This window comes from Melozone crissalis, unplaced genomic scaffold, assembly GCF_028551555.1.
Source record: "Melozone crissalis strain CALT ecotype California unplaced genomic scaffold, PUWL_Pcris_2 ptg000004l_1, whole genome shotgun sequence".
Taxonomy (NCBI): Eukaryota; Metazoa; Chordata; class Aves; order Passeriformes; family Passerellidae; genus Melozone; species Melozone crissalis.
This window is the reverse complement of record NW_026535782.1, coordinates 1,973,397-1,997,218: the sequence shown is the minus strand read 5'-3', so window position 1 is coordinate 1,997,218 and position 23,822 is coordinate 1,973,397. Positions and strand designations below refer to the sequence as shown.

The 23,822-nt window shown below is 35.4% G+C and overlaps 1 protein-coding gene across 3 annotated transcripts in view; it reads right to left on the bottom strand.

Annotated features, from left to right (window-relative positions):
* Positions 1–23,822, bottom strand: part of PCLO (piccolo presynaptic cytomatrix protein) — a 319,301-nt gene that overhangs the window by 28,426 nt on the left and 267,053 nt on the right. For all 3 annotated transcript variants that reach the window (XM_054272240.1, XM_054272259.1, XM_054272249.1), the window contains 2 exons: positions 17,078–17,219; positions 13,708–13,775 (listed from right to left, as the gene is read on the bottom strand). In XM_054272240.1, the coding sequence (XP_054128215.1) occupies positions 13,708–13,775; positions 17,078–17,219 (210 nt within the window). The remainder of the gene's footprint in view (positions 1–13,707; positions 13,776–17,077; positions 17,220–23,822) is intronic.

The following is a 23,822-nucleotide window of genomic DNA, read 5'->3' as shown; positions in this document are numbered from 1 at the left end:
TCACTTGAATTCCAAAACCTGTCTGGATAGATGAGGGGAGAGCAGTGGAATGTTGCTCACCAGACTTCAGTAAGGTGTTTGATGCTATCTCCCACGATATCCTCATAGACAAAGTCATTAAGTGAAGGCTGGACAAGGGGATGGTGAGATGGGCAGAGAACTGGCTGAACAGCAGAGCTCAGGGGGTTTTGATCTGTGGCACAGAGACCTGGATGAAAACCTGCAACAAGTGATATCCCACAAGGGTTTTGATACTGGGTCCAATCTTGTTCAACTTAGATGAAGGGGTAGATACTTCCAGCAGGTTGGCTGATGACACAAGGCTGGGAGGAGTGGCCAATTCCCCAGAGGGCTGTGCAGCCCTTCAGATGGACCCCAACAGCCTGGAGAGTCGGGCAGAGAAGAACCTTCTGGAACTCAATGGAGGCAAATGCAGGGTCCTGCACCTGGGCAGGCGCAGAGATTACACCTGCTGGAAGGCAGCTCTACAGAGAAGGAACTAGGAGTCCTGGTGGACAATTAGCTCTGCATAATTGTGCCAAGAAGGCCAATGGAAGAGCCTTCATTACCAGCAGGCTGAGGAAGGTGATCCTGCCCAACTACTCGGCCCTTGTGAAGCCACATATGCTGTCCTAGTTCTTGTCCTGTGTCTTGTTCTGGGGTCTTCAGTAGAAGAGAGACATAGAGATCCTGGAGCAGTCGATTAAGTCATAAAAATTATTTCCTCTCATGAGGAACAGCTGTGAGAATTGGGCCTATGCAGCTTTGAAAAGAGACGCCTGAGAGAAGACATCACCAATGTCTGTCAGTATCTGAAGGGATGGTGATGGAAGGATGGACCGAGCTCTGTTCAGTGGTGCTGAGCAAAAGGACAAGAGCAACGGCAGAAACTCATGCACAGCAAGTTCCACCTGAACATGAGGAAGTACTTCTTTATTTTGTGGGTGACCAAGCTGTGGAACAGATTGTCCAGAGAGAGTGTGGAGTCTCCTTCACTGGAGATATTTAAAGGCCATCAGAACAGATGGAAGGACAGAATGCCCAGTGTGCATTATTTAAAGTTTCCAGATAGAAGCTCCATCTTTCCACTTACAGTGGATTTCAAATGACATGGAAACCTTGAAGTTCCTCTGCTAACCATCAAAGGTAACTTGGTACCATAAAACAAGTGTTCATACAAAGCTTAAAAATCTTCATTTAGTTGAGAATGTATTGGAAATCTCATTTTGCCATTACAAGGGACTGCATTATAAAGATCATTATTAATTCAAATTATTAATTTGGAAACTAAGGAAGATGCCAAATTTATTAATCACTTCCTAAAATTTGTTGGGATTGTTTTAATTAGAAAGGTAAAACTTCATCAAAACATATAATTTCTTTAGGCAATCTGCTCAGATAATTTTTAGGACCTTTTTTATGAAAAAAAATCTGCTATGGTGTAATTTGGATTATTAACATAAAAATAATAATGTAGATAAATTCACAAAATGCATCCAAAAGATCTGTTGTTGTTTGGTTTTTTTTTTACTTAAGTCCATGATCGTAACAGACATAGTATCCTCAAGAAAGAACTTGCTGCTCAAAACTAGCAGAAATTGGAATAATTATTAACTTTGGTCAGTGCTTTAAATATGTACCCACATATTCAGTTGATCCCAGAGAGGGGCAGAGAAAAAAGGATGTGTTTGTTGTTTGTGTGGGTGTTCTTTCTTTCAGGATTTGCATCACTTCCTATTATATCCATTTTTCAAGCTGTCTTCAATTTAGAATCCTTAGCCAGTGGCAGAAAACTGTACTTGAAATAAATTAGTCAGCTTTGTTCAACAAGAAAACAGCAATATTTAATTTTGGAATTTTATTCAGAACAACTAACCCGAGGGCAGTAGATGCTGCCAATAAAGAGGGAAATGATTTGTCATATTATAGTTGGATGTAGCTATGATATCAGAGTGGTTTTTCCTTATAATGTAAGAAAGCAGATAGCCAAAATAATGAGACATTTATGGAAAGGTTATGGCCTCTTTACCTTTCCTCCTTGATAAATCTGTACTTGCATACAAGAAGGTAGATTCAACAAGACAATTTCAAGAGTTTGGGGAAAAAAGCAGTGTACAATGACACATTAGTTGCTGGGGGTTTTTTTTCCAGAGAATGAGAAATGTTGCTAGAAAAACTGGCTTTGCCTCACTCATGCTGCCTTTCTGGTTGCTGTTGGAAAACAGTATGCTTTGGTATTGTCTCCACTACTGAAGACAAATTGTAAAAATCTATTTCTCATGCTGCAGGATTTTTCCAAGTATACCCATTTTCTGAAGGTGAGTGTCTTCAATATATCATTTTCTTTCTATAATTTTGCATATCTGGAGTAGCTCCTTTAATCAGTGGAACAACATCTAGGTAAGGTGTGGTTGCTAGGAGAGGTGAAGAGCATCTCCTAGGATATGCTTACTAAATTCCATTTAACTATTGCTATGAAAACTCCTTTTGTGTCCAAAATGTTCACCAACAGGAAAAAAAATTCTCATGTTATTTTTCTTTTATTCTTTTTCTAACACTATTAAATTCCTTTATTTGGAAATGGCAGCTTTCATGTATAGATTAATCACGGGCTTTAAAAACCTATTGTTACACTGATAGTTTCTGAATCATAATAATCTGTACTACAATTTGACAGGAATTTAGATAACTTTGCTTTGTGGATGTGTTTGAAAAGGATGTACCAAGTAGGAAGGAAGATACTCAGCATAGATATTGTGTAGACTTCACTTTTTCAAATATAAAACTATGGGGAAAATGTCTCTATAAAGTTTGAGACTTGCATACTGCTTTAAAATATAAATGAAACCCAAAATAATCTTAAAACTAACATATAAACAATGAGATAGGCGTCTTTTTTGTAAGTCTCACAAATGTCCAGAGACAGGCTGGGAAGATCCCCTTTTCTCTCTTTTACTTGCCAAGAAAAAGGAACTTTTCAGACGATCAGACTAGCCAGAAGGGCACAGCTTATAGAAGAGGCAAATAATTGCATACAGATCAGTGGGAATCCAATTCCTTCAAGAATATAAGAGAGTGTTCCACGAATTTGAATGTGTTTCTAAGAAGCTAAACACCCAGCCAGGCACAGCCAAGGCAACCAGGAGGCTGGTGGATAATGCTATAGATATTGGATGAGCAGCAGGAGGAAACAGCAAGAATCCAAAGCACACTCAGCAGGCATTGATGCAAGTTACACATGGGACTGGTAAATCACCCAAACTGACTAATTACTGTAGGCAGCATGTTAGCAGGCTTCTGAAAAGAATGTCTACCTGTAGGTACTACAGAGGTGTGAAAAGTGAAGGCAGGTGTAAGAATCAGATGTTTGACCCAGCTGATCTCCAGAAGATTTGTGCATTTTCCAAGGCATGCAAATTCAGTCATGTTGTTATCACACCACAAACAGTCAGAGTGCAAAGCCAATATGGCAGACAAAAAAAAAAATCTAAAGAAATATTAAAAAAGAAGGTATGACAGAAAGAAAACATACCAAAGGGTGTTTTCAGAAAATAAAGACTTCTGCAATGGATGGCATCACTACACATGCCACCCAGATCATTTGGAGCACTAATCTCATCTGATATGGCCCTCTTAAGCATTAGATAAGGAAGCTAAAATAAATGCTTTAAATTTTCATTATAATATTTTGGTTCCTAACCAAAGGAAAAGGACTGGCTGATCTGAAATGGCAGATTTGATTAGGAATCTATGGGATACCCATAACTTGCTGAAGCAGTAACTGGTTTGAGGCAGAAAAATGGAGTATTTCAAACAGCAGAATACACCTATGCTTGAAGACCCTGAATCCCTTTGCAGATAAGGATAAATAAACTTTTGTCTCAGGTTCTACACACAGAGTAAATTTCTTTTTACTAGATTTGTCTAGTCTTCTGTCCATTTGATTCCCTTCCAGTCATAGCCTAGTAATGTCAGAATAAATAATGCACAAAAGGCAAGACCAACATATAACAGCCTAACGAAATTACAAATGTCTTCACAGGACACACTGTTAGGAATTCTTTATAAGAAATACCCACACCAAATCCCTCCCTTAACGGACAAGCCATTATTCACATACTGCAGCAGTGGATAACACATTTCATTAGAGCTGCAAGCCTGTAAGACTGCTATCACAGGATGCAGTAATGAACATTATGGAAAGCAAATTAATCTATAAATTAAGTGGGGACAAAGCAGGAGTTTCTAGCTATAGATATGAAAATACACTCTCTACCACAAGACTTGGACATATCCAGGCATTGTCATCATAGGAAATATTTATATTCATTCTCATGCACTGATTTTTAAAGCCTTCTCTCTTGGAACACAGTTTACAGTCCAATAATTTTGAGGACTCTCACATGCTAGAATGAAGATCAGCTGAAGTTTAATTTTAGCTTGCCATGTGATCCCACCTGGAAAGGCTCTAGATTTATTTGCATTTAAGCAGCATTCCAAAGTAAAAGTTTGAATATCAGTCCAAAAAAAGGGTTGTAGTCAAGAATATGGAAGGGTAAACAAAAAACCTCTTTTCTAAATCCCTAGGATAATAGTTTGATTTCTAAGTTATAAATTAGCCTAAAAAAACTTTAAGAATCTTAAGACATTAAGGAGCTGTAAAGGACTCTCTAGTATAGAAACAAGTTATGAAAATCTTGGTTTTGGGTTTCTGTAACCTTTCAAATAAATACAGCAAAAGTGAAGTTCGAATACAGAACTATTCCATAGGAACAGCTGTGTTATCATTTGTAGGCAAGCTTAGAATAATCCATTTACAGGAAGTGCTTTATAAAATATGCTATATTTATGAATGGAAGATCTTGGATTTGGATTCTTATTTCTGACCTTGAGTATTAATTTCATCAAGCAACTGGACTAGAACATAGGAAAAGCATATTACTGTTAAAGATAATCAATCAATAGAACAGATGATGAAGCTGTGATGTCTCTATCAACACTAAGAATTTTTGGTGCAAGTTAAGCCTTTTAGGAACAATATTGTGCCTTGAATCATTGGGATGATCTCTTGAAGTCCCCTTAACATCATTGCTACTGCTGAATAGTCTATATGTATTTGAGTATTGACTTTAGAACAGATCTATTTTGCTTACTTCTTTTCCCTTGGAGCATGCACAAAATTCCATATTATAATCATAGTGCTGAAAAGATCACCTGAATATTCCAGGAAAGTGACATTTAAAAGCCCTACTTGTTAAGTCCTAGTTTCAGTTTCATGACAGAGGGGAAACCATTTAGGATTTAGCAATTCACCTACTATCATATTAATGCCTCAACCTGACTTTTACTGATCATAAATGAACATTTATCATGGAAAGTGACTCTGTTTCTGTTTTAAATTTCTCACTAGATGAAGCAGCCCTTCTTCAGACATGGCTCAGGTTCGGCTAAACACACTCCAGCACCTTCACCCTCGCTCAGTTTTGGTGGGGGGATCCCTTTTCTTGCTTTCCAGTGTTGACAGTCTTCATTATTAACTGATTATTTATACTAAATGTGCCAGGTAGTATTAAATCAGATTTCCTTCATAACCACATCTTATTAAAAGAGATAAGTTCCAGAATTCTGCAAATATTTTTTAGTTCTGAAATTAAACTATATATATTTTTTAATTTTTTGATGGACTTACTAGCATTCTGATTCCAAGCTCAGACATCCTGAGCTCATTGCAACTCCAAGAAGTCACAAAAAGAAGCTTTCTGAAAGTTCCAAAAAGCTTTATGTCAAGAGAAATGTATTTAAAAGCTGGGGCAATAAAAGTTATTAATAATATTAAGCAAGCAAATTACCTTTCCAGGTGATTACTGAAGTATCACTTCAAAGGTGTGATATTTCGGTTTTCAGAACAAATATTTGCGCTTTTCAGATTTTTTGTTGCTTCATTTGTCTTAGCAATTTTTTTAAAAAATTTAAATAGATCCCATGGGAAAAGCAGACTTTTTAAAACTAAAACTTTAAAAAACCACTTTGTTTTATAATTATCTTGAGACAGAATTTAAATTCTAATAGCCTTTTAGTCAAAGTTATACAGAACTCAGAACTGCAGAAACTGCAGACCAGCTACCAGTTAAGCACAGTTTCCCTGGATTATTTACTTTTCTTTTGATGACACTTTACAGTGACAGTTCAGAAATAGGCTGATTTGTAGCACTTTAAATCAATGTTGTTTGTGATGTGGATACAATAATACAGAACTTGTCCTTCTTTTCCTCGATTTTTTTATCTCTGGCTGTAAACTTTTTTCTTATTTAAATTCTTTCTGCTTCTTTTTAGGAAAACCAGCTGGATTATACTGGCAAGTACCTCAGGAAGGCAGAACTAATTGCTCCAATTATTACTGGAGAGCCAGGTGGGAAATTAGAATGTGGGGCCAATTGGGGATAGATAAAATAATACCTCTCAGAGTTTAGAGAGGAAGCTGATAATGCTTTGGTTTATAAGGCTGCTGTTGTTTATCTTGACTCAGTTTTTAAAGTTTGGGTTTTAGGCATTAGTAGTAAGGCTATTGCTACCTTAAGGGGGCATGTATAAAATATAGATTTCTTTTTAAAAAACGAGAGGGGATAAGGACTTCTGTCAGTGCATAGGCCTGACTCATTGCTTAAGGATCCCTTGTGACAGAAAAGTGTATCTGATCTTTTAAATTCTTAAAATCAGCATATGACAGGCTATCTGCAAGTGCTTTCAGTACTTGTTTTCTATTCTCTTATGTCCTTTTTTTGCTCTGTAATGTAGCAGCTGCTCATGTGAGAAATTATCCTTGCTGGTATTTTCTGCTTTAAATTTTGTTAGAATTGATTAAAATTATAGTGTCAAGTAGTAGCAGACCCTTGTTAGAAGGTATTGGCAGAAAAGCAAGGTTCTGAGTTTATATTAAAGACCGTTTAAACAAAGTCAGGTTGAATATCAGCCCTTTTATTTACAGAGATAGTAGAGAAGTTTGGCAGTTCTTCTTCTTTTAATTAGATATCCTTCTGGGAAAGGATTACATCTTAATCAGTAGTATTTTATTTTGAAAAAAAACCAAATGTTTTCCACATGTAAATCAGAAGGACAACAGGGCTATAAAAGCAGGTATTACAGACACTAAGAATGGGTTTTTAAAAATAGATTAACATGTTTATATTGCTCTTGAGGAAAGGCAATGAGAATGTGCAGCAACTTCTTTTGCTATGTACATGACATGAACTCAAAACTAAAAAAATACAATTCAACCACTGTTCAAGTCAGTGGTAATCTGACTGATGATGAAACGTTGGTAACATTTCAGATTGTCTATATTTCTCTTTACATCCATGGTCAATATCCATTAGAATCCAGTCAGCAGTCTCATAGTCAGTAAAAGACTCTGTTGATTCAAAAAAAATACTTGCAATTCCAGACTTTTTCCAGGTTCTCATACATTTTGGTATATGTTAGGATTAAATGAGCAAAAATCCAGAATTATTTGAGTAGTGGGAGGGGACCAAACGTCAAAGATAGTATTTGACCTAAATAGCTGATGCTTCCTGTGTTTTTGAGATACCAATCTAAAAAGGCCTTAAAAAGAATTGGTTTAATCCTTGGTCCAAAAACATGGAACTATTCTTCACCATGGTGAAAGTCACTGTTTCTGACTTTGTCATTTATTACTGCTCTATATATTATTCTTTATCTGTTCTTTATACTGCTAGGACTCAGGAGTCATGTTACAGAAAATAAAAATTTTCAGCTTAGTTCAATTTAATTAAATTTAAAAATAAATAAATATGTACTATTTTATGATTTGTAGGTAAATTGAAGACTACTCCAGCATGTGAATTCACAGTTCCTCTGTCTATTCAGTCACTTCCTGACATAAATATAGAAATGAGCAGTTGTATGCTATGTAATTATATTTGCAATTTTCTTTGGAAATAACAGTTCTCAGATTTTTGCTACCCAGTGCTGTACATCTGAAATTCTCTTCTTGCTTCAGTAGTTGAAACAATGAAAAGAAACTAAAAAGTGGAATTTTCCTGGCACAGAGTTGCTGACCTATCTGTTTGAAACAAAACACTGGATGAAGTGTGTGAAATGTGGGTGCCTGATGCTCCTAATCAAAGGTACAGAAGAAATCACTGCTGAAGGACAGAAATGTTTTTACTTCTGTAGTTGTCAAACACCTGAATGGACAGCAGCTCCCAGAACACCACTCGCACCAAGCAGGCTCATCTGCAGTTTGTGTGTTGAGCCCTTCAAAAATCCTTGTCAACTCTTTCATGGCAAACAGTCATAGAACGGTTTGGGTTGGAAGGGGTCTTTAAAGATCATCTGCTTCCAACCCCTTGCACTAGACCAGGCTGCTCAAACCCTCAGTGTTCAACCTGTCCTTGAATGCTTCCAGGGTTAGGGCATCCATCAGTCCTCTGGGAAACCTGATCCAGTGCCTCACAAATTCAATGTAAATCTACTCCCAATTTGAAACCGTTGTCACTGCAGGCCCTGGTAAATGTTTTTTCATATTTGTAAGTCCCCTTTATCTATTTCAAGCTACAACAAGGTCTCCTCAGAGTCTTCTTTCCTCCAGGCTGGACAGCCCCAACTCTCTCAGCCTGTGCTGAGGAGAGGTGCACCAGGAGAGGTGCTCTGTCTCTGACTATTGTATAGTAAGAAATTTTCTCACCTGTAGTAAACCTGCTCTTTTTAGCCTGGACTCTATCAAAGTATAGACTTTTGCATATACAAAAGCATTTGCAAATCTCAGTAACTGTATCATAATTATCTGTTAATAACTTTCTTCATCTACCCTTTTTCTCCTCCTAAAACTTTCAATTTGAAGGTCCAATATTAGGGCATTTTTCTCTGAACATCCTCATAAGGAATAATGTTATATTTCTGATATTTCAACCTTTGGATTTAAAAGAAATCAAAATGCTGGTTTAAGGTGTGAGATGCAGCAAGCCCTCAGCCTGTTCTCAGTCATAGTACAATGAATCCTGAGGTTTAAAGAGTGTTGCTCTAGCCTAATTTAAGAGTAAGTAAAAATGAATTCTTTTCTCTGAGTTTGAATTACTCTGAAGAATATGGCATTGGTTAGCTGTGCCTATTCTGCCAGTTTGTTTCATGCCTTGCTTTACTCAAGAGAGCTAATCCACTTATCACTCCTGGGTGCTCCTCTTCAGGAGAAACAGTGTGAAACAGTTTGCAAGACAATTTGCTCCAGGGTCTATTCTGTGCAGAAAGGATGGATGAAAATTTCACTAGGATGGTTCAGAAAGCTATAAAGGAACATTTACAAGTGAAATTATTACCAGTCAGAGGGTCATTCTCCTTTCCAAAATCTTATTAGAATGACTTCCTAGCATGTTTTAAGCTTTCTGTAGAATTTCAGCAATTTTTGTTATAAATAAAGATTAGACTGCCTATATTATTGAAATACAGTGATAAGAAATTAAACCATTCTGAATTTCTTTGTTTATTATTTTGGCTGATGAACCACAGAGCTCAAGAAATTAAGAAAATTAAGAAAAAAGGTTTTTTTTCATCTTAAACTACTCTGAATACATGAAATTAAATCCACAGTAAAATTTGCTTGTTAAAATATGATCACAGAATATGTTGGGATCTTCTTGTTGTTGCACTTGCTTTTTGTTGTTTTTATTTCCTTTAACCTCTAATTTATGCAAATTACTAGCATGACCAAAAAAATTTAAAAAAGGAAAACTCTTGCAAGAGTTCACCAAAGGTTATACTGAATGAGAACATATCTCTAACATATAATTTTGTAGAAATTCAGTAAGTATGTGTGCCCCTTTAGATTTTCAAATAATACAAATCTATTCCTTCTGTTGTCCTATGGGAATATATTTACTGGGCCTTTACTAGAACATTCTGAAACTTTCTGTTCAGGTTCAATCATCTGTAGAGGGAGACAGTTTCTTACTCAGAGAACTTTTTTAATTACACTCAAAGTATGAGGCTCAAAGGACCACTGGAAAGGCCATAAAATGAACCTTTGAGATGTGGCTGGACAGTGAACAGAAGATTTTGGTATTCAGGACATGGAGTGGAGGGTAATAAAAAAAAAAAAAAGAAAAAAGAAAGGTAGAAAAAAACCCCTGTCGTGGAAGATTTGGGTGAGGTGCTGCACTGCTCTTGTAGAAAGATTACAATTTTCTGACTGAAAATCCTCACAGCAATAAGGCCAGCCACAGAGGATGACAGAAGCACTGTGAGTTCTCACTCAAAAAAACCCCTGACATACTCCTAAAAGAGTCTTTGCTTGAGATGAACCTCAGTGGTTGAGGACTGAGGAATGATTGAGGAATGATATTTTGCATGCATACAGAATCTTCAACAGGAGAAGATACAACATTTCCATGATAATGCTATTTATATCTAGATATCTTTCTCCTGTTAGAAGAAATAGCATCTTGGGATTACCTAGCAGATTCAAACTTATAAAATGTATGGAAATATTTTCCCCATATATTTTTTAAATGGATAAATGGTTGGTAGGTGGGAAATACCATCTGGAGCTTATTGAGCAACTGAGGAACTTCATAGGACAGATATTCCAATCATGATCTACAACTGAATCAAGATATTAATCATGTGGTTTTAATTGTTAGTTTCAATCTTTACATGGATGAAATTGAGTTTTTTATAATGTCTGTAATACTTTAACCATGTTATAAGAAATCTTTGAACAAGGTATATTGCACTTTCTGAAACAAATACAGAAATTGGCTTGCATAACTTAATGGAGACCAAAATATGTATAATAAGATTCACTGAAGCTTAAGAAGATGAAGTATTTCATCTGCTCAGGGCAGAATGCCCAGAGTAAGATAGCATGCAACAATGCATATCATAAAAATAACTAATACAGTGTCCAAGAACAAAACTCTGATTTTTTTATATTATTAAGTAGTACAAAAATACAGACTATTAGAAGAGAATATATTCAGAGAAACAAAGATTATCATAGACAGAATCACAATTGTTTATATTGACCATTTGGTCATGCCAGCAAAGTAATTAGCACTGTTTTCCAGTATTTACTTAAAACTATCCTGATATATGTTAATAGCACAAAAACTATTCCCAACAAAACATTAACACATGTGGGCAAACAATTACAAAATGAGCATTTTTTCCCTGGAGATTGCACTTATGTAATTGCCTAAATTCTGTTGTCATATCTCCATGAGCTGAACTCAAGCCCTGTTGCTACAGTTTTGTTTCAGGCACCCAGAAACCAGTTCTCATTGTCATTTTAGGATCTCACATTTCTTTGCCTGCATCTACTGGTTTAAAGATCCTCTGAGTCCCCTGCCAGATTTGTCAGGCCTGTGTGGATGACTTGGATGACTAAAACATTTCACACAGCAGTAGAACTGCATGTTCAATCAACTAAATTTATTCCTCACCATTTTAAAGAGATTAACCCAAGGCTACTTTTTACAGAAGTTGTACCCTAAGAATATCTGAAAATGTAAAAAGAAGTGTACCAGTATTAAAAAGTTTTACCTGTAACTCTAAGTCATTATTTGCAAATAAGAATACAAATGCCAGCTATGGGAGATCTCCACAGTTAATGAAAGGTGGGAATGAATATTTGCTTCTGCTTAACTCCAGAGCTCATCTGGTCCACAACACAGGTAAGTGAACTACAGAAAATGCATGATTTTAAGATTTTCATTCTCTTTTATTCATCTATAAAAAGAATGCCACAATAAATCTATAATACTGAAGTAATTCTCAGTTAATCGTAAGTTCCTCTAAATTTTGAACTACTTTCCCAAAAGATAATTACGTTTACATGCTGAAACTCAAATGCTCTTGATTTTTTTCCAGCTTTTAGTTTAATTTATCCTTTGACACTGACCTTTCCCCTCTTAGTCAGCTAGAAATCAGACACTGAAATCCAGACTGCCTGCACCAGCCTCTCTCAATGGCAAAAACACTCAATGAGAACCAGTCATTTTATCAGACTAGGAGTTGTAACACTTAGAGCTCCCAAGGTAGCAGAGGTGAATTGCATTGTAAGAGAAAATCAGGGAATTGCAGCTCTTAAGTCATTTGCAAATTTTGAAGGCAAGAAGAAACATCTTTGGAAAGGTAATTTCGGGCCAAATGTTGCATACACACATTTCAGAATGTTTCAAAAGGTGTTTTGGGTATTGTTTGGTTTATTATTGCTTGTATTTGTTTGGGCTTGTGGTTAATTACTAATACCAATAAGAAATAAAAATATTTTGTATTTGTAGGCTCTGAAATCAAGGATCCAAGATATAAGCCAAGGGGCAACTTATGATGAACAAAATAATGAAAAGATATTTTTTACAATTATAAATCTGCATAAAACTCATCATGATAAAATAAAAATGGAAAATTCCCAACTTCCTATTTTCATCCCACCATTTCTCTTTTAAATACAGATTTTGTTTTTAAATGCTTAAATATACTTTTGAAAAATTCAATTTTGATAGGAATATTATAAAATTATTTCATATTTGTTAAAGCAAATTATAAAATATTTCTAATGAGTATTATGTATGGAAATTTTTAGTAAAATGCATATACATGACTAAGAATTCTTGTTTTGGAAAAGAGACCTTTTAAGATCTACCTGTAAATTCTAATTTGATTTCTTCAGCTCTGTGAAACATTAGATTGCTTTTACCTCAAATATAGAAACAGCAATTATTTCCTCATGTATAGAGATTCTATAAACCTGAAAAATCCTGATTTTTTTAAATGACTAAGCTTAAGGTCCATTTATCAATTATAAATATAAATTTTGATTTATTAATTAATTGATACTCAAAGCTTCATTGAAATGCATCTAAATGAAAAAGGTCTTATTTTAATAATAAAATGAAGGTCATGGTTGTTAAGTTTTATATTTGAGGTCAATATAAACATACACTTGAAAGAATATACCTCATATGTAAAGGGAAATGTAATTTTCATAAAATGTCCTTCAGTACAAAACACTCTCCATTTTCATGTGTATTTCCATTATTACACATGAAAATGATAACCACATTCCCTATGAAATTTTGAAAGTCATTCTGTCTGGTGCTTTCCAGCTCCAATATTACAGTGTCTTTTTATTTCTCAGCACCACATTAATACCAAAATAAAATCACTCAGGATTTCCCAATCCAATAAATGTTTCATTATAGTTCATCTGCATTAAGTGCAGCAGTCAAACCTTCTCAGCTAATATTTTTATTTTAAATTAATGTTTTATGTAAACACTAATATTAATAATTGATTTATGAAGTAAATATTCTGAAATGTTATAAAAATAGAGCCTTATAGGCATTAGAAATATTCTTCAAATCCACTGAGCACTGAGTCTGCTCCATACTTTGTATGTTTTATTTGAAAAGCAATGAACACCAGAAGACAGATATTATTATATATTATTAATTGTAATCTAACTATTTAATTACTTTAAATATACAGGTAGGACCCCATTCTCATTTAAACTGAAGAATCATTACACTGGAGTTCTGTGTAAAGGACCCCTAGAGAAAATGAAGGTCAGGATTTTAATCTATAATACAAAGAGAGCATAGACTAATTTTTCATATCATGACAAGTCAAAGAAATGGGCACATCCTTCCTAAAAAGATGGGGTACCACCGTGGAGCTGTTTGTATTTCTTTTTACCTTCTGAATCAGTCACTCCCACTCCCGACTGCTTCACTGGATCTTGTCCATTCTGGCTCATCTTCCCTCTGTGAAAAGATATGGTTGCTGTTGTCAGTAAAACCATAGAAAGATAAGAGCTAAAACAAGGATACATCTAAGCTAATGAGGCTTGGTTGTTTTAAGAGTATTATATTTTTTCTCTTTTGAAGGCAGCTGCAGTCACATCTTGCTAAGCCTGTACATGCTTACAGAATGGATCCATCAGGTGCTGTTTGCTACCTGCCCCACATCAGTCTGGGGCTGCAAATCTTCTCTTATCACTTTATCTTGTTATAGTCAACAGTGAAATATATAATAAGCAGTCATAAAAATTGATATTTGGTCTACCATACCATTACTTCAAAGGTAAGGCTTACTTGTGGTTGTCATCTTCCTAAATTATTGCTTTGCTTTATAGTTTAGATTTAGCAGAAGAAACAATTCTGAAAACTTAACATTAATCCTAAACAGAGTGGAATAAATCATGCCCTAGAGTTCACTATTTTCCTGAATTTTATGTACAAAGAACCTTCATTAGAATCTTAATGTCTATTTTTACCCAATGAAAGTTAGGTAAAATATAAGATGTCTTTAAATATACTTGTTGCAAGCTCAAAGGCATGATTAAAATCACTCTCAAATATTTGTGCTTCTAGTTTTCTTTTTGCCTTAAGACGCTGACTGCTGTGATAGAGACTATAAGGCATCATCTTCAGTTGCATGTGATTCCTTGGGGGTTAAAGGGTCAGCACTGTTCTTGTCTACCTGAGTAGAAAAGTGTCAACCTGTGAGAAGAAAACTTCATGTTTGAAGTTCTCAAAATTCACAGAGAACTAAAAAATTAGTATAAGATCAGTTTTTCAAGTGATTTTATATTCAGTTTTAACTGAAAGCTATTTCCCTCTTCTGTAGATAAAGCTTCTTAAATCCTTACAAATATGATACAAGAATTATTTCTCCCAAGGGTTATATTCATTATACATCATTAAATTGGTTTTCACCTTTGCATTCAAAATGAATTTTATTTTACAGCCAATGTACTGCTATAAAGTGTTACACAACACAAAAGCATAGAGAATCTGGTCTTTATCAGAGATAAGAACATGAGTAGCTTTCAAGAATATTACAACTGGATAATAGGAGTATTTAAAAAAAAAAACAAATTAGAAATAATTTACAAGATATATTCAGATTTATGCAACTGTATAATAATTATTAATTTCCCTTGATAATTCTAGCTACCTAATATTGGCAAGTATTCTAATTAGTTACCTCATCAAACAATTCCCATGGTGTAACTATTTAATTATTTTATTTTTCTTCAAGACTAATTGTTGCTATGGTTAAAGCACTTGGACTAAAACAAAGAGTGTAAAACTCAGCATATCCAACAATTTCTATTGATACACCAGAAATTTTGTCTAAGCAGGGAGCTTATAATCAAAAGAGAATTTAAATGCCAAGATACTTAAAAATATTTAGCCCTCTTAATACTTCACATCCAAATCGTAAGCTGTGGTCGTATGGATTTGCTGAATTAGTGTACAAGGTCAGAGTCTCTGAAGTCATTATCAAGCCAGTGTGAGTGCAAATGATGAGTAGAATTTCAATTATACATATATTCAGATAAATAAGAATTTTTATACAGAATTCAAAATGGAAACAGTTATCTATTTTAAACATTCTCTCCTTGAATGATCTGATGCTAAACAGTTATTTTGTCATTCATTTTCCTTACACTGCTATGTAAAGCCTGGGGAACTAACATGGAAAATGAAGCAGGTCCTGTCTGTGTAAATTTTCTGTGTAATTTTAAATACTCTGTAAGCATATAAATAACTTAGTTTAAAATGCCATAATAAAAAAAAAAAAAGTGGCCTTACAAAAAATGAGACGTGGATATATTTTATATACTTAACTATAATTCATGAAAACAAATTTTTTATGAGAAAATCTGAGGCTGTGGAGACTTCCTCCTGCTTTTCAGTAGAAGTGGGGCTGATTTCAAGCTGAAGAGACCAATGAGTCTGTCAGCCAAATAGCAAGGAACTGTAGGTACTGTCACATTGCCAGTCAATACACAGTAAATGATGTTATTTGGACTCAAGTTTGGCATGTGTGAACAGAAAATTTCTATTGAGAGCTCCATCTTGTGTTATTGTGCACAAAGATTTTATGTATCTTTGCTTTTCTCACTAGGAATGACAGCCCAATAATTTTCTTTTTCTTTTGATTTTGTCAAAGACAAAGTTCATCTTTTTTTTCCCCTTTTAACTTAGAACAACATGAGTGAAAAATCCAATGCAAATCAAACAATTAGCACCCTACAATCTAAGTTCACTTCAGTTCTGAAGGTGAGATTGAATTCTTAGATTTATCTCTATTTTCCCTTTAGTTACTGACAAGATGTAGGCAAATATCATTGTGCTTTATTTATTAAATGATAAATACTCAGAAATATCACAATTCTAGAGAATTTTCACTTCATTCAAGTTTTTCTAGGAAGCTTATATCTTTTGTGACTTATTAGTCACAAACTTCAAGGGAAAAGCAAAAAGCAAACATTTTTTGTTCCAGATGAAATATGAACAACTATTGCAGACAATGAATGAACAATGACCATCAACTAATACTTTGAGAACAGTCAATCTGTAAAATTTTTTCAGGCCAGAATCACTAAATTGATCAGAAGTTACTTTGTCCTATTACGGAATGTAAATGAAATTGGTAAATGATGGTGCATGCTGGCAGAGGAGGAGAAAAAATCCAGTCAAAACTTTTCTCTGTGGAGTACTTAACTGGGTAAAAAATTTGGAAAATTAAATCATTTTATAGGATCATTACACTGATAGTAGCCTGATAATTCCTACAGGGACTCTGTACCAAAAAGCTTTTTCCAGCCAAGAACTGAGAAATTCTTTTGAAACTCCTAAAAACTTGGGAAAAGCTGGGCTGTATCCAGAATATGAATTCCCCTTGCACTAGTAACATCTCTTTACAGAGGGAGGAAAATCTGAAAACTTAAACTAAGCTTTCCCAAACAATAGTTGTACTTTTAATACATAAGCTAAACCCATCTATACATGCTTCATCAAAGGCTGAGACCAGCACATCTCCTACATGACAGGAAGAAATTCACAAGGTTGAGGCAGAGGTTTGATTGGTTGTTAACATTTCAATGCTCAACAAAGCAGAATAAAAGAGCGAACTGTGGGGAAATCCCCCCTTTAGCTGCCATTCTACTGCATAACTCAAGTCTGCAGAGGAAGTACATAAGAAGAATACTGGCACAGTGAAAGTGCTAGAAATTGTTCATGGAGGATACAATACAGGAATGGAGAAACCTTACATTCTAGGAATGGGAAATAGATTATTCTCTCCCGTGGCACTGCTGCTGCCTTCACTGTCCATGCTGTATCCACTGCCAAAGCTACTGGCTGATGAGCCAGTGGAGACAGAGCTTTCTGCAGGTCGGTGATTAGCAGACCTTGCTGTACAGGGCAGGAACATTTGGTTACCAAAAACTTGTAAGACATCAGTACCGCTGACATGAAGAAAAAAAAGAGGTATCAAAATCACATGCTGCAAACACTTTCATTTTTATATTTTACATTCAAATATTGCTTTATCATATTTTGCAGATGAAGTTTGTTTTCATGTATATGGTGCTCTAAACCAAATAGTACACCACCGTATTTTTTTCTCCAGTCATGTTAATAGTTCAAATCAACAACCTGAAGGAAAAAACAAGACTGGGATAGAATGGTTAACACTGCTTTTCTGATTAAAATGGCAGAAAACCAGCTATTCGTCTGAAACATTTCATACGATAATCTTGTAAAAATGAAAGCCCCAGTGAGGCTTTCCTCATATTCTTTATGAAATGTTCTTTGCATTAGGTGATTTTGAGGAGAGGAGTTTGCAAAGATGTGTAAGCACACAACCTATAGTCACAGAGAACATCCCCACCCTTCTTCAGACATAACACAGCTAAGCATTATATTTCTCAACTGCTCCTACCCATCTGGATCTCTCTTACTATGTGCATAGAATTTTAATGAACATAACTTGATGGGAGATGCCTAAATTGAATTTTATACCATTTGGTGTTACAATACCATATGTTAGTTTTACTTCAGATTGCCTTATTTTGTGTTTTGGACATTACTGCACTACATGAACAAATCATCCAGTATTTTGCATTTTGCAAGTTGAGAAATACAAAGGAAAAAGGACACAGTGACATTACACATAGTAATTAATACAGGAACAATAGAGTAGCTGTTCTCATATTGAATAACACAATTGTCTGGGAATATGAATACAGATTTGGGTTGTTGTTTATTTTTTTCTAAATGTCCTCTAATACATCTGCTATTTTCATGTTTCATCTATTTCAACCTACTGAGCATATATACTGAAGATAGAAAATAATGTTTTGCAAAGTTATTTTTCTATGAAGACTTAATGAGATTTTATGTTATTTTGTTGAATTGTGAAACTCCAATATAAGTAGTTAAAAGAGATTCTTCTTTAAAAATAAATTGGACAAGTATCTAACTGGAATTTTAATAAGAGCCAGAGCCCCAACAGTGTCTTACTTTAAACTGGAAATCAATATTTTTTATGTCTGACTAACTGAGTAATATTTTTGGTGAAGATCGCTGCATGCGGCCTGATGTGGGACCAGGAAGCTGAGTATAACTCCTCAAACATAATGCAAAAACAGGTGAGTAATTTGAACTAGAAGCAATAAATGAAGCAATTCTTATGTCATCAATCCTTGGGCAATCCCAAGGAATTGGGATAAGGAATCCGTATTCTCCGTGGTGATTCTTCACTGGTAAACCAAGTTGTCACATAACTTTTTTTATCATTTCAACTCTATTAATCTCCTTTGTTCCACTATTGCCCACAGCCAGAAATGGAATCTGTCAATGGAACGTTGTTTTCAGATGAAATGGAACGTTGTTTTCAGATAAAATTATTCTTTAGCTCTATTCCATGACTTTATATATTGATCACAGGCTGCCTTCTTGGATGTAAATACAAAGGAATAATTTGTAAATCATAGTGTCATTAGCAGATACTCTCAATATCTCACCTGGAGGAAAGGCACCCGTGTTTTTCCAGAAAGAGCCAGCTGGGGTGGCTGTGTGCAGGGGTTGCTCTATCACTTTCACCTGGTGGTGCTGTGAGTGAATTCCTATGCCTGTGGTGGCATGTCAGCAAAATGCTGCTGAGAAGTGCTGAGCAAGAGTGATGTTTCAGAGAGGAGAGGTCAAACTCTCTGTTATAACATATCATTGTCAGGTGCCCTGTATTTAACAGCCTGAATTGTGGCTCTCTCATGCCTTACCCAAACTGATTCATTACCTCAGTTCTCATTGTGTTTGCATGACCTGTATGTCCCCCAGTATTCTCTGTTTGGAATTCTGAGGGTTCCTTTAGTTTAGGTTGTTTTGTTGGCTTTTTTTTTTTTTGTGCCATGGCATGAGAAATGCCTCACAGGTGAGTACAAATGGGAGATCAACACATCTGCAAAACACATGGAAGCCAAAACAATATTGTGCCAGCACAGAAAATATTCTTCAGTTCTTCCCTTAGGCATGAATTTACTTAGTGTAGCATAAATCTCCATCATAACATATGTGGCCTGAAAGGATTCTTCATATCTAGGATTTTTCTTTTTTTTAACTGATTTTGCTGTAAAAACTAGTATTTCTTGTATCTTTACTGGTGGATTTCTAAAATCAGTAAGAACCTAGAATTTAGTTCAATCCAGAAAAGCTTGAATGAAGCCTTTAGAAATGGGCTAGAAGTTTTGCTTCATCTATTTATAATCAACGCATAGCTGTTTCTTCTGAAACAGCTGCACCCTGATTACACATTCAGTATGCTGTATTTTTAGTTTTTCTACTGTTTTCACCAATTCGCATCATTTTCCATATTGATGTTTTTTTCCATAAGGTCACTTTACTTGGTGAATGGTTATAATGGATCCAAGTTTAGATTCATGACTGGATTTTGAAAATTCTAAAGTTTAATGTCATTCTTCTTTTTTTCCCTGTCTGCTCTATGAAAGTAATGAATCACAGTGTCAGTTTGTGACAAGATATGAAATCCACAAATAGATTTACAGCTGGTTTCGTGACAAATTCAGAATCTGGATACAGAGATCATCTCATAACTTGTGAGACACCCACATTTTCTATATGTCGGGATTTTTACAGATCCATGTAGACCTCTAAGTTCTGCTGGTTATATACAAAACTTTGGAGTTCTGATGATGTGGCAATGCTTGCTGTTATGCAATATTTTCCCTGAGAGTTAGTATAACTATGGTTATAGTTCTACTCTATGTGGAAAGACAGAATTAATACCATGCTCTTACATTTAAGAAATTAGTATGCACACTAATTGGCAGTCTTGCCCTTTCTTTTTGAATACATGCAAACATTGTCTTAGAAACTTTAGCAAGTCAGATTTCATTCTGTTGCTCCTCTAGTCTTAGCAGTCTATGTAAGGTCTGAGAAGTCCTGAAAGTGTCAGACCAATTTCCACCTTGCTTGGTTAATTGGGTAAATGTAATGCAATAATAAATAATAAATGTAATGCAATAGTTGTTTATCCACATAAAGGATAAACAACTATTGCATTACATTTAGTTTTAATTTTACTTTTAATTATGGTATTAAGGCAGGTTCTGAGTTACAGAGCTTCTGCTTACATCTGCCTATGCTAGAAAATTCTTCAGTCCATGGACTTTGACAGCCAAGTTCTGGCAGGAGATGCTTTGGTCTGTAGCATTTGAACAGTTTCATATGGATTCACTTGGGTCCAAAGATTAGATATTGTCATCTGGTATCACACAGGTGCCTGAAGATACAAGGTGCAGTCTTGCTTTACAGAAATCTACAATGTTTACCTAAATAAGAATGCAGGTGAAGGCACTTTTCATAATTTGAATATTAAGTACCCAGAGTGTGTAAGAGCTGTGTTTCATTGCTTCCTTGCCCTTTGTTTTTTGCAAATTATTCTCTGACTCTTAAGTGATGCGCCCCCCCCCCAAACAACCCCTAACCCAACCAACCCAATAAACCACTTTTAAAAACTCTTAGAAAGCCTAAAAATCTTTTAAAATACTTCCCAAAGGCAAGCTTTTTCTGTCAATTGCATATTATTCTTAAAACTTTACATTTTTAGAGAAAAGACTCTTCAGGTCCCAGCAGATGAAAGAGACAAAACTTAACTGAAGGTCATTATGCACCTTCATTTGGCCTCTCTCTGGGAGAAAGGAGATATCCCTTCACCCCCTCCAGCCCTATTTCTGTAAACTCTTTACACACTTTATCAGGTGCTTGGCAGTTTCTAAGTAATGCAATATCATCATATCTGGGCTGCCCACCCATTTAACTGTGAAGAATAGAACTGTGAAATAAAAGTTTAAAACCCTAATATGAGCTGCTTTCTCTGAAATAGGGCACAGATTTTCCTATTATAAAAAGTTATTGTTGTGGTTTGATTTAATTTTCATCTGTTAATCCTATTTTAGCCAGTAGTTCCCTTGATGAGATGAAATGTTCTCTGCTTGGAATGGGTGTTAATGGGTACATATGTCACATTTAGTGGTTTGAAATGTGGTGTTAATGCTGCCTCTGAGTGATTCTGTTAAACTGCCTGTTTTATAGGCTCTGGCATGAGCGAAATTTCAGGTCAATCATCCTAGTGAATAATATATAAATGAGTTGGAAAAGTTCTCAACTGTTGCAGTAATTATTTCAGGTTCCCAGAAAGTGGATGATAATTTTATACCTGGTGCAGGACCAGGGTTTTCAAAAAAAAAAAAATTATAATGGTTAGACAGATACCTTTTGTACTCTGCATGGTTTACAGGAAGAAGAAAAAAAATCAACAGAATGACGTTTGGACATGATAAATTCAATCCTTATGCCTTTTTGGAAAAGAATTGCTGATTCAATAAGGTGGAGGTTGGCACTGACTATCCACTATCCACTCCATCTTTTTACTTCTACTTTTTAAAATTATTATTAGCATGGCAAAAATATGTATTTGCTTATGCTTTGGCTGATGGGCCCAGTTAGAAAAAAGACCTTTAGAATCAAGAAAAACGCATAAGTCATGCCTTACTATGAAGGAAATATAGTATTAAAATCAATAAGAGAGGTAAGCTTGGAAGGCATATGATTTCACTTAATGTTTCAGAAAAGTCTTTTTTCGACAGACAACAGAGAAGATCCTTTGTTAAAACTTAATATAGGGAAGATTGATCATTCACACAAGACCTATAACCAGGAGCTACAAAATCAGTCAGCAGGAAAATGGAAACAATCCAGCACTCTCAGCCACTCCAGCCATTCCTCTACAGTGATTGGATGTTTCTTTAAAACTTAAATTTTAAAAAGTTGACAGTTCTGTGGTTCATATGGAGGAAAGAACAGACTCAACCAGCACTTTCTCCTGGTGAATAAATTTTAGATGTTCTCCTTTTCGTTTCTGTCTAGAAACAGAATTACACAGTCGAAACACATTGGGAATGATGGTTCTGTTTGTGAACCAAACAGGAGCAGGGGAAAAAGCCTTCAAGCGTGGATTCAGGATTAAGTTTCCCCAATTGCCCTCTAATTACTTGAAAGAAATTGTTCTTTTAATTGTCCAACTTCTGAGAAACTCTGGGTGACAAAAAAGGCTGAAAGCATCACTCTGAGTCTTCTCAAAGAGATGCAAGCCCATGGGAGAAGGTGAAAGCACCCATTTGCTCTGTGTAACTTTCTGATGACCAATAGACTGGGCATCTCATACAGTGTCTTTTGGCAGAAGCTGGCCTGTCCTTCACTCTCAGTAGTCTTGTGTTTCAAGTGCTCAAAGTGCCCCAAATGCCAGTTTCAAGGGCTCAAAGTGCCCCAAATGCCATTTTTCCTGTTTTCATGAAGTGTTTGCTAGCATTAAAAGCAAGAGCTGCTCCAGCTAGCTCTGTTAGGGTAAAATTGTTGTTGGAACTGCTTGTTGCATCTTTTGTGAACTGGCGACAGATTGGGGATGCATAAACTGGTAATCAAACACATCTCCCTCAGGTCAGCCAAGATAGTTTATTTTCCTAATGGTCCCTCATACTGAACAGGACTTTAACCATGGTGTCACCCATCTCAGCCACAGCTGTATGTTAGACATGGATTTGACCGTATACTGAGCAGGGATACTTTGTGAAAGTTCAAGACAACCCTTTACAGAGAAATTTACCATCTGAGATGAGTAACAGAAGAACAACACATTTCTTAAACTGTACTGAAGTAATTTCTTTACCCAGGAAAGCAATTTGGATGAAATAACTTTCCATGCACTCTGTAGGGTTAGTCTACCCTACAGAATGTTGAAAACATACTTTTGAAATAAGAGTTATCAAATGAAGAAGCTGAGCAATTCTCTGAAATTACTGTCAGTTTAAAATGGTGAAAGAGTAAATAGCAGGAATAACCAAAGCAAAATGGGCTAGCTATTAGATTGGAACAAGGCTGAAAAGACACTCTCTGCTATCTGCAGAGATTGGGGACAAAATGTTCTTGTTTTGATAATGATTCTTGGAAATGGGTTATTTGGAGCAATATGAAGGCCCATTTAACTTGGAAATTAAGAAACTAGTGACATGAGTCACTAAACAGCTTTGGGCTATAAATTATATAAGTGTGAAGGAAATATCCTAAAATAATGTAGGAAATTAAAACATGGCATTGCCTATTAAATGTGTGAAAATGGGTACAGACCAAAAGGGATCCCAAATTAGTAGGTATTTGAAATCACAATCATATCCAATTCAGAAGATTTATGTAACCTAGGAATCAATTTCCTTTCATTCCATTGTTGCTAAAGCCAGCAAATAGAACTTAGTGATAAGGAAAATTCATATAAATTTTAATTTCTTGCAGCTAGGTGGCTAGAAATTACACAATTCTGGCTCAGACTTGTATCATGGATTGTGCAGTGATGACAATGTCTTGATGCAAGCACCACATTACATTTCTGTGTAGTTTTAACCTATTATGTTGACATTTAAGTGAACTTCTGTGAAAGTTGTT